Source organism: Gorilla gorilla, chromosome 13 (assembly GCF_029281585.2).
Source record: "Gorilla gorilla gorilla isolate KB3781 chromosome 13, NHGRI_mGorGor1-v2.1_pri, whole genome shotgun sequence".
In the NCBI taxonomy this organism is placed as follows: domain Eukaryota; kingdom Metazoa; phylum Chordata; class Mammalia; order Primates; family Hominidae; genus Gorilla; species Gorilla gorilla.
The window spans coordinates 132,811,070-132,820,924 of record NC_073237.2 but is presented as its reverse complement, the minus strand read 5'-3'; the positions used below and the strand labels follow the sequence as shown (position 1 = coordinate 132,820,924).

Genomic DNA, 9,855 nt, shown 5'->3' with positions numbered 1-9,855 from the left:
GCAGCGGCGAGAGGCTCGGAGTAGCGGGGGCGGCCGAGCGGCGGGCGACGGGGGCGGGCGACGGGGGCGGGCGACGGGGGCGGGCGACGCGGGCCGCGGCACGGGCGGAGCCGGGGCCATGGAGCCGCAGCTGCCGGGCTAGGCAGGTCCTGCCCCGCCGGGCCGGCGGCGATGTCGGGCTACCCGCGCCGCCTGGGCGCCACCCCGCTGTCCCGAGCCCGGAGCCTCGCCATTCCCGACGGTGAGCGGGGCAGGGGCCGAGTCCAGCGGTCCAGGTGGGCGGCGGCCGCCCCGGCACGCAGTAAAGTCGCTGTTGTCGTTGCTTCCAGCTCCAGCGTTCTATGAGCGCCGGTCTTGTCTCCCCCAGCTAAATTGTGAGCGCCCCCATGGCAGGGACCTGGACTCCCCCTTCTTCGGCATTCGGCCGGCCTTTATGTGCTATGTGCCCAGCCCGGTGCTGGCTTCCGTGGGAGACACAGGTGAGAGACGAGGGCGCCGGCCCCGGGAACGCCTCCAGTTCCCGCGCCACCTGTGGCACCTCCGCTGCAGCACGAGCTCGTCCATTGACCCATCAATGAGCAGAGCGCCCACTGCGTGCCAGGCACTCGGAATTCAAAGGCGGAGTCCCCTGCTAGGAGCTCACAGTCTGGTTGCGGGGAGACCTCCCCCAAGACAGTTCCAGTACAGGATGGTTAGTGCCCGGGGAGCACAGGAGCCCGCCCGCTTTCCTCGTGGGGCTGGAGTCGGGGTGCCTTCACCTAGTGGGCAGTGATTGGAAACCGAGCTGGAGCATTCCATCTGCCTCCACAGCCGGGCAGTGGCCAGATCTGGTTCGTGCTGGTTCTACCCAAGCAGAAATGCCGCTGTGTGCCCGGGGTGTGCAGGAGTGTTTGTGTGGTTATGCCAGGATCTGAGGACATTCGGGGGTTGTCACAAGACAAGAGGACGCGCTTGCCTCGGCTGGGCTTCAAAACCTGCTGAGGAGCCTCTTTCAGACCACAGACACCAGGGCCAGTCTGCAAGTCAGGCCATCTTCAGGGTCACAAGTCTGGGAGCTTGTGTTTTTTTTAAAGTTCTCTCGGCTGACCGGGCGCAGTGGCTTACGCCTGTAATCCCAGCACTTTGGGAGGCCGAGGCAGGCGGATCATGAGGTCAGGAGATTGAGACCATCCTGGCTAACAGGGTGAAAACCCGTCTCTACAAAAAATACAAAAAAATTAGCTGGGCGTGGTGGCAGGCGCCTGTAGTCCCAGCTACTCGGGAGGATGAGGCGGGAGAATGGCGTGAACCCAGGAGGCGGAGCTTGCAGGGAGCCGAGATCGCACCACTGCACTTCAGCCTGGGCGACAGCAAGACTCCGTCTCAAAAAAAAAAGAAAAAAGAAAGTTCTCTAGACTGTGAGAACCACTGCAGTGGAGACTCCATGTGCAAAAGAAAAAAACCAAATGTGAGGTCATAAAGACTTCCTGCCAGCATGGTGGGTGACATTGTTTCTTTGCAGATTTTGGCTATGGAAAGGGGAAATGTTCTAAGCAGAGCCCGTCAGGAGCCCACGGGACACATTTTGGAGGTAGAGTAGTTCAGCAACCTTTGCTTCTTGTCTCCCTCCAACACAGTGCCAGGCACGTGTCTGGTGGGACTGTCAATGTGACTGGCTATGTGGTGTAGCTGGAGCCCAAAAGAGCAGGTGGGGGTGGGATTTCAAGGGTTCAGTCTTGACCCTAGAGTAGGAGCGAGGTGCAAGGGCAGAAGAACCTGAGCGAGGGGACATCAGGGAGCGGGGAAGCCCCACCTGGGGGGCTGGGGCCACAGGAGCCAGCTTTACATGGGGCCCGCAGCTGGGAGGGTCAAGTGTGGCTGCTTAAGTCCCCGGAGGGTGGGAAGGCGGTGGCAAGAGGGAGAAGGGAAAAGTGGGCGTTATTTAGGCTACCTAGGTAGGAAAGTCGGGAAGAGGGTCAAGGGGCACTGGGTCCCCAGCGTTGCAGCACCTGAGGAGCTTGTCGTTGTTGTTTTTTGAGACGGAGTCTCGCTCTGTCGCCCAGGCTGGAGTGCAGTGGCGCGATCTCGGCTCACTGCAAGCTCCGCCTCCCAGGTTCACGCCATTCTCCTGCCTCAGCCTCCCAAGTAGCTGGGACTACAGGCGCCCGCCACCACGCCTGGCTAATTTTTTGTATTTTTAGTAGAGACGGGGTTTCACCGTGTTAGCCAGGATGGTCTCCATCTCCTGACCTCGTGGTCCGCCCGCCTGGACCTCCCACAGTGCTGGGATTACAGGCGTGAGCCACTGCACCTGGCCACCTGAGGAGCTTTGAGAGCTCCTAGCACGGGTTGACCTCACACCAGGGAGCTGGGTGTGTGCGGTGGAGTGGCTTGGGTCGTTTTAAAGCTCCCCAGGGGAGCTTTAGTGAGCAGCACAGTGTGGGAGCAGGGGCCGAGGGGTGGAAGAAGATTGCAAACGCAGACGCACGTCTGTGTCACTGCCCACCTTCAGCCACCTTCACACTTCCTAGTGCCGCCTGAGTCATGGTAGAATGACGAGCGTGGCTGCCCGATCTCACATGTGGCCATGCTCTGGAAAGACAGGTGAACAGGAAGGTTCCCTTTCAATGCTCTTCAGTAGACTTTATGCATTTGTGATGTCTGTTATTTCAGATGACAGATTTGAAGATCTTGAAGAGGCAAATCCATTCTCCTTTAAAGAGTTTCTGAAGACCAAGAACCTCGGCCTGTCGAAAGACGATCCGGCCAGCAAAATTTATGCAAAGGTAAATCACGGCATCGTGGGCGATGGCTCTGTGGGACGTTTCTGTTGCAGTCTCTGCAGCCTCCTTTGGAGGAATTGTGCGTGAGTGTGGCAGAGCAGGGCAGGCGTCAGTGCTGGGGAGCAGCTCTGGGCTCAGAAGCTGCTGGGCTCCTTCCGGTAGAGAGATCGGGCCTTTCTTCTTGTTCCGAGGCAGAACACAGAAAGGAAGATGCACTCCGAGTCAGAGGCATGACCTCCATTTTTTTTTGTTTTTTTTTTAGGAAGCCTCGAGGCATTCCCTGGGACTTGACCACAACTCCCCACCCTCCCAAACCGGGGGGTATGGCCTGGAGTATCAGCAGCCATTTTTCGAGGACCCGACAGGGGCCAGTGACCTCCTGGATGAGGAGGAGGATGAGGACATCAGATGGAGTGGGGCCTACCTGCCGTCCGCCATCGAGCAGACTCACCCCGAGAGGGTCCCTGCCGGCACGTCGCCCTGCAGCACATACCTTTCCTTTTTCTCCACCCCGTCGGAGCTGGCAGGGCCTGAGTCTCTGCCCTCATGGGCGTTGAGTGACACTGATTCTCGCGTGTCTCCGGCCTCTCCGGCAGGGAGTCCTAGCGCAGACTTTGCGGCTCATGGAGAGTCTCTGGGAGACAGGCACCTGCGGACGCTGCAGATAAGTTACGACGCAGTAAGTGAGCCTCGCGGCGCCCTCTGGCACAGCGCCTGTCCGAGCGGCTTCTCCCGGGGAGAACCTGGAGCCATCCTACCTCCTGGGTGGCCTGGTTTGATTTCCAGGACAAGGCGACTTGCGTGACAGCCTGCTATCCACTTTCCCTTTGACTTTGCTTCTGGTTACATGTGGGAATAGAACCAGCTAAAGAGGACTGGTGAGCTAGAAGCTGTGAATTGGATGCAGTTGGGCACTTACAGGGCTGTACCCTCAGTAAAGGCGGGCTGCAGTTGCCAGCTTGCTAAGTATTCCAAGAGGAGGAAAATTTTTAAAAAATTATAATCACCTAAAAGGTTATAAGCTCTGAGTAAAAAAAAAAATTTTTTTAGTCAGGCGCGGTGGCTCACTCCTGTAATCTCAGCACTTTGGGAGGCCGAGGTGGGTGGATCACATGAGGTCAGCAGTTTGAGACCAGCCTGGCCAACATGGTGAAACCCTGTCTCTACTGAAAATACAAAAATTAGCCGGGCGTGGTGGCAGGCGCCTGTAGTCCCAGCTACTTGGGAGGCTGAGGCAGGAGAATCGCTTAAACCCGGGAGGCCAGAGGTTGCGGTGAGCCGAGGTCACGCCATTGTACTCCAGCCTAGGCGACGAGCGAAACTCTGTTTCAAAAAAAAGAAAATTTTTTTTTTTTCCTGAGACAGTGTCTCACTCTCTTGCTCATGCTGGAGTGGAGTGGCACGATCTCGGCTCACTGCAACCTCTGCCTCCCGGGTTCAAGTCATTCTCCTGCCTCAGCCACCCGAGTAGTTAGGACTACAGGTGCCCGCCACCACTGCTGGCTAATTTTTGTATTTTTAGTAGAGACGGGGGTTTCATCATGTTGGCCAGGCTGGTCTCAAACTCCTGACCTTGTGATCCGCCCACCTCGGCCTCCCAAAGTGCTGGGATTACAGGCGCGAGCCACTGCCCCCGGCCTCTGAGTAAAATTAACTGGCATCTGTGACCACAGGTCGTTGAAAAGTGCCTGCCTCCGTCTGTGGTCTCCCTCTGTAGTGGCTGCAGGTGGACGCTGCACTGACCCAGCATCTCTGCTTATCAGGAGGCTGTGGAGCCACACCGCAGAAGCACACGCCCTTTTGAGCCAGACACGCTGACTTTCTAATAAGGATGTTCTCTCTCCACAGCTGAAAGATGAAAATTCTAAGCTGAGAAGAAAGCTGAATGAGGTTCAGAGCTTCTCTGAAGCTCAAACAGAAATGTATGTAAGCTTTTAGTGAGGAATGCAATCCACAACATCTAATACACAGGGAAATCCGTTTTTAAATGATAATGAAGTAATCAGAGTCAAACCAGATCTGGGTTTTATTGTATATAAATGTTCAGCATCAAACACATTTCTGTGTTCTGCCTAAAAGTTTATTTTGAGACAGTCTTGCCGTGTCACCCAGGCTCGGGTGCAGTGGCGCAATCACGGCTCACTGCAGCCTTGACCTCCTTGGCTCCAGCAATCCTCCCATCTCAGCCTCCTGAGTAGCTGGGACCACAGGCATTCGCCACTGCACCTGGCTAATTTTTAAATCTTATTTTCGTAGAGACAGGGTCTCACTATGTTGCCCAGGCTTGTCTCAAACTCCTCGGCTCAAGGAATCCTCCTGCCTCAGGCTCCTAAAGTGTTGGGATTATAGGCGTGAGCCACGGCGCCTGGCCAAGGTTTATTTTAAACTTTAGACAAAAAGCCACCAAACACCTTGTTGGAGCAGCAGTGCTGTGAGAGCCGCTCCCTGCACGCCTGCCTGGTGGCTACAGGTCCAGGCCTGAGGCTGCCGCTGCCTCCCCTCTGTGCCTGAGACCCATTCCATCACAGGCTCTTAGCGGGTTTTATCTGGCTAATGAGGTATCTTTTTGTAGTCCTCTTAAAAGTAGCCACAGAAATTAACAACTCGGGTTTTTCTTTAACAAGGGTGAGGACACTTGAGCGGAAATTAGAAGCAAAAATGATCAAGGAGGAAAGCGACTACCACGACCTGGAGTCGGTGGTTCAGCAGGTGGAGCAGAACCTGGAGCTGATGACCGTATGGGTTTCTTCTCTGAATCGGACGAGCTGGGTGGGGCAGGAGCGCTCCTGAGAAAGTGCTGTTGTCTTCAGCAGCGGGTGCAGTCTGCCCTTGGGAGCGGGGCCATGTGGCTCTCTGGGACTGGTGTTCTTTGACATCGCTGTCTCGCTGTGCCTGGGGATAGCTGGCCCACGAGGGCATCCGTGGGGAGTGGGGGGCCAGAGCACAGACACTGCACGATGAGCCCTTCCCAGGGGTGGTCTGAGAGTGGAGGCGGGACTGGGTGGGGCACAGGGGCTGTGAAGGGCCACAGCCAGGTTGGGTGCCCTCCTGCTCCCTGGGTTGGGGCCCGTGTCCGGTATGAATATGAGGACATCAGTGATGCTTTTTGTGGTTTTTCTTTTTTGGGTAACAGAAACGGGCTGTAAAGGCAGAAAACCACATCGTGAAACTGAAACAGGAAATCAGTTTGCTCCAGGTAATTAAAGGAAAGGACTTCAGTGTTTTTCTTTGATTTATGGAGTCACATAATGAATTCAGTAAGAAAGAGGCGAAAGACTCTGCTGGGGTTTCCCCTGAGCCCAAGCAGAGAAAGGACTTCAGATGAGGACAGCAGCCGCTTCCTGTCAGGGCCTGAAGCAGAGGGAGGCCCTGGAGCTCTGTTGGGAGTTTGGGGTCTGGCACGGGGCATCCACTTGTAGGAGTCCCTGTTGCCATAGGGCTAGGTGCTGGGCATATACTGGAGTGAAGGGGAAGCCATTAGGCCCCCAGTCCCAGAGGCGAGCCCCCAGTTAGGCCAGAGCACCCATCCTGAGTGCCAGGCCCCCACGGGTAAGCCCTCGCCTCGCCAGGTGGCGACTTTCAGCCGGGTTGCCTCGGAGCTGCTCTCTCCTTAGCCGTAACCGTCCCCCCAGGCGCAGGTCTCCAACTTCCAGCGAGAGAATGAAGCCCTGCGGTGTGGCCAGGGCGCCAGCCTGACCGTGGCGAAGCAGAATGCCGACGTGGCCCTGCAGAACCTCCGGGTGGTCATGAACAGTGCACAGGCTTCCATCAAGTGAGTGCCTGGGAGGCACCGGGAAGCCTGGCAGGGAAAGGGGTGAGATTGGAGTGGTCGTCAGTGATCCTGGGTGGGGGCCCAGGCTGATGGCACCGTGGCTGGAGGACCAGGGAGCTGCAGGGAGGGACGCGTGCTCAGTGGTCCTGTTAGCTCTCTGGGTCACTGTGTGGACAGACCACAGACTTTCTAACCTGCCTCGCAGTGTCTGATCCCACCTGGGAGGTGCAGACAGCCACACCACCCCGAATTGAATCTGAGCCCCACCACCTGTGGACGCTAAAGCTCTAAATAAAGGAAATAGTGGTAGTTTCCCTCCTGGTGAAAAAGCAAATTCCCAGAAGGCCCTTACTGCTGTGCCTGGCTGGGGACACGCCAGCCACCATGACTGTGACAGTGGTGAGTGTCTGCCACCCATTGGGCTGAGCTCTGCAGGGCGGTGTTGGCCCCCAGAGCACTCCCTGTGAACAAGGGAGCCGTCTCCTGTGAAGTCAGGTGTGGGTCTCCTCCAAGAGGAGCTAGGAGTGGAAAACCTGTGGTTCTCCCCCAGCCCCTCCCTTTCTCCCAGGAACCCTGTCCCTTTCTCCCCCAGCAAACCCCACCCCTTTCTCCCTGGAACCCCTTCTGTTTCTCCCCCCCAGAATTCTGTCCATTTCTCCCTGGAACCCCTCACCTTTCTCCCCGCCAGAACCCCTCCCCTGTGGAATCCCTCCCCCCTGTGGAAACCCTCCCCTTCCTTCCCCACCCCCCCGGAATTCCTCCCCTTTCTCCCCCTCAGAACCTCTCCCCTTTTTCCGCCTACCAACCCCTCCCCTTTCTCCCCCCCACCCCCCGTGGAAACCCTCCCCATTCTTCCCCCTGGAAACCCTCGCCTTCCTCCCACTCAGAACCTCTCCCCTTTCCCTACCCCTTGGAACCCCTCCCTTTTTCCCCCTACCAACCCCTCCCCTTTCTCCCCCCAGAACCCCGTTGCTGCTGAGTAGCTGCTGCCACCCATCCTGATATCCGTGCTTGTTTTCAGGCAACTGGTTTCCGGAGCTGAGACACTGAATCTTGTTGCCGAAATCCTTAAATCTATAGACAGAATTTCTGAAATTAAAGACGAGGAGGAAGACTCTTGAGGACCCCTGGGTGTTCTCAGCATGAAGCTCCGTGTATACCCTGAGGTCACCACCGCTCGATCTGAATGTGCAGTTGTGTCCTTAAATATGCAGTCTTCACCCAGAGTAAAGTGTTGATCGCAAGAGTCCAGTGTCGTGCCCTCAGCCAGTTCTTGGCCACCGCAATGGGAGCAGCCCTGGCCGAGTTGTCTCTGTGGTTTCTATGCAGCCCTTCTTGGCGAAATTCCTGCGATCTTATAGATTCTAATGAGCTCTTGGAAGACATTGTCATAAAAGCCAGTGATTTTAAGAAAAAGAGCGGTTCTGGAATCAGTGTTTTCCAGTCGCATCCCAGAACATCAGTTGTAAGATAAGTACAATTGGTTGTCCTTGATTTCATAAGTAGAACAAACACTAAATGTGCCTCTGAGATGGCCACCCTGGGCAAGGGACCTGTGCCTTCCGCCGACGCTCAGGGCTCCCTCTGGCTCCCAGGTCACTCTTGTGGCCCCAGTGGGTGGTCCCTGCAGTCATGGCCTGAGTGCGCAGGGGCCACCGCGTGGCTGCTGCTGTCCTCCTCCGGGACCCACGGGGACCAAGGTCACACATTCTGTGCTGTGAAGCTGTCCAGATGTGCCTCTTTGGCTGGGGGTTCTGGTGGACGTTTCAAGTGGCATTTTGTACAATGCAGGTTAGAATTCAGGAATTTCAAGTATGTGCCCGGGTCTGTCAGGTCCCAGCTGCCTTTCTGACGGCCCCCCTCAGAGGGACGGCGACCAGCACTAAATGCTTTTTTGACTATTTTCCTATAGATTTTTTTTTAAACTTTTTTTTCCTCCTGTTCCAATTGATAGCTTTCTTATTTAATAAATTCTGTAGTTCACCGCTCTGTCTCTTCTCTGCCGACTTAGCCAGTCCTTGGAGAATGCCATGGGCTTCCACACCTCACTTGCTCTTGCCCTCACTGGTGCCTTGTGCTGGCAGATTCTCTTCAGGTCCTCAGCCCTCGGCGTTAGGGGCAGACTCAGACCACTGCTGCCTGGGCCTGACCACAGGGACCCACATGTGATGGACGTGTGAGTCATGCAGCTGCACGTTTCAGAGCTGGACAGACTGGATTCTAGCATTGGATCATCTTTTCAGATCATGTGGTTGAATTTTTCAAACAAGGCATCTGAATTGCTAGACCCCTAGCCTTAGCTGCAGGTGAAGGCCAGAGCTTTCCAGCAGTCACTGTGGAGCGGTCCTGCTGCCTAGCCCTATGCGCCTCCTGCTCCTGCTGGTTGGTGAAAGCAGGCTCTGGATTCTGTTGGCAGAGCTGACTTGAGACAGGGTGCTGTGGTTGGAAAGTGCCGGAATGGGGTTCTGAGTGTGTGGGCAGCTCTGGGAGCCCTGTAGCAGTGGGATGGGGGCATCTGGCGAGGATGCCTCAGGCCACAGGCCTTCCCTGAGGCCCTTTGGGGGAGACGGCATTTGATGGGGTGGGGGGTCACAAAGGCCAGATCGCCAGGCGGGTCCCATCCACCAGATGCGTGTGAAGCGGGGTGGTCCCCTGGCCCTCATGCCAGCAGCTCATGGAGCAGGTGGGGCCCAGGGAAGCGTGGTGGGGATGGGCATGTGGGTTTTGCGCACCTCTCTCTCTTGATGTCTGTGTTTGAAGCGTTTGATAGTAAGAAGTTTAAAAATACAATTTGTGGCACGGTATTTAGTGCCTGCCTTCTGCCTCCGGATTTCAAGCCCGATGCAGGGACTGAAACGCGCTCGAGGAGCCCCCAGCCGCCTGGTTCCATCCCTTCCATCTGTTTCTTGCCAATCCCTAGCTCCCAGTTTGGCCTCACCTGGGTCTAGCCCTTTGCCACCAAAAGCCCACCTCCTGGGTAGGCAGGGCAAACCCCCTTTATAGTTCTCCAGCTGATGCCCCTAGCTCACCCCAGGCTGGAGTGGAGGCCCCCTCAACCGGCTGGGCCCAGGATGTCTCTGCAGCACCGATACTTAGAAGCTCTCAGGAGCCAGGAACTGTAGGCCCCTGCCCAGCTCCCAGCCGAGTTAGCCCTGGCACGTTGCTGAAGGAATGAATGCCCACTTAGGGGAGGGCCCCGGGGCAGCTCTCCAGGCCAGGAGACCCCAGAGGGCCCAGAGGGTGTGCACAGGTGACCAGGGAAGCGAGTTTTGCGTGGTGCGGGCCCCCACCCTCTGGCCTCAGTCTCCTGCACGTGCCTGG

The 9,855-nt window shown here is 56.7% G+C and overlaps 1 protein-coding gene across 6 annotated transcripts; it reads left to right on the top strand.

The window, feature by feature from the left end:
- Nucleotides 1–51: 51 nt before the first annotated feature.
- ENTR1 (endosome associated trafficking regulator 1) lies at nt 52–8,519 on the top strand. 6 transcript variants are annotated; one of them, XM_055350128.2, is made up of 10 exons: nt 52–241; nt 368–479; nt 1,502–1,570; nt 2,653–2,765; nt 3,025–3,441; nt 4,611–4,684; nt 5,387–5,498; nt 5,896–5,958; nt 6,395–6,534; nt 7,556–8,519. In XM_055350128.2, exons 2-10 carry the CDS (start codon nt 434–436, stop codon nt 7,653–7,655), a joined length of 1,134 nt encoding a protein of 377 aa, XP_055206103.2. In that variant the 5' UTR covers nt 52–241; nt 368–433; the 3' UTR covers nt 7,656–8,519. The 6 variants fall into 6 exon arrangements, with proteins under 6 accessions (XP_055206103.2, XP_004048928.5, XP_018889056.4 ...); XM_004048880.5 differs by having other exon boundaries at nt 330–479; XM_019033511.4 differs by having other exon boundaries at nt 330–479; nt 7,497–7,620.
- The last annotated feature ends 1,336 nt before the right edge of the window (nt 8,520–9,855 follow it).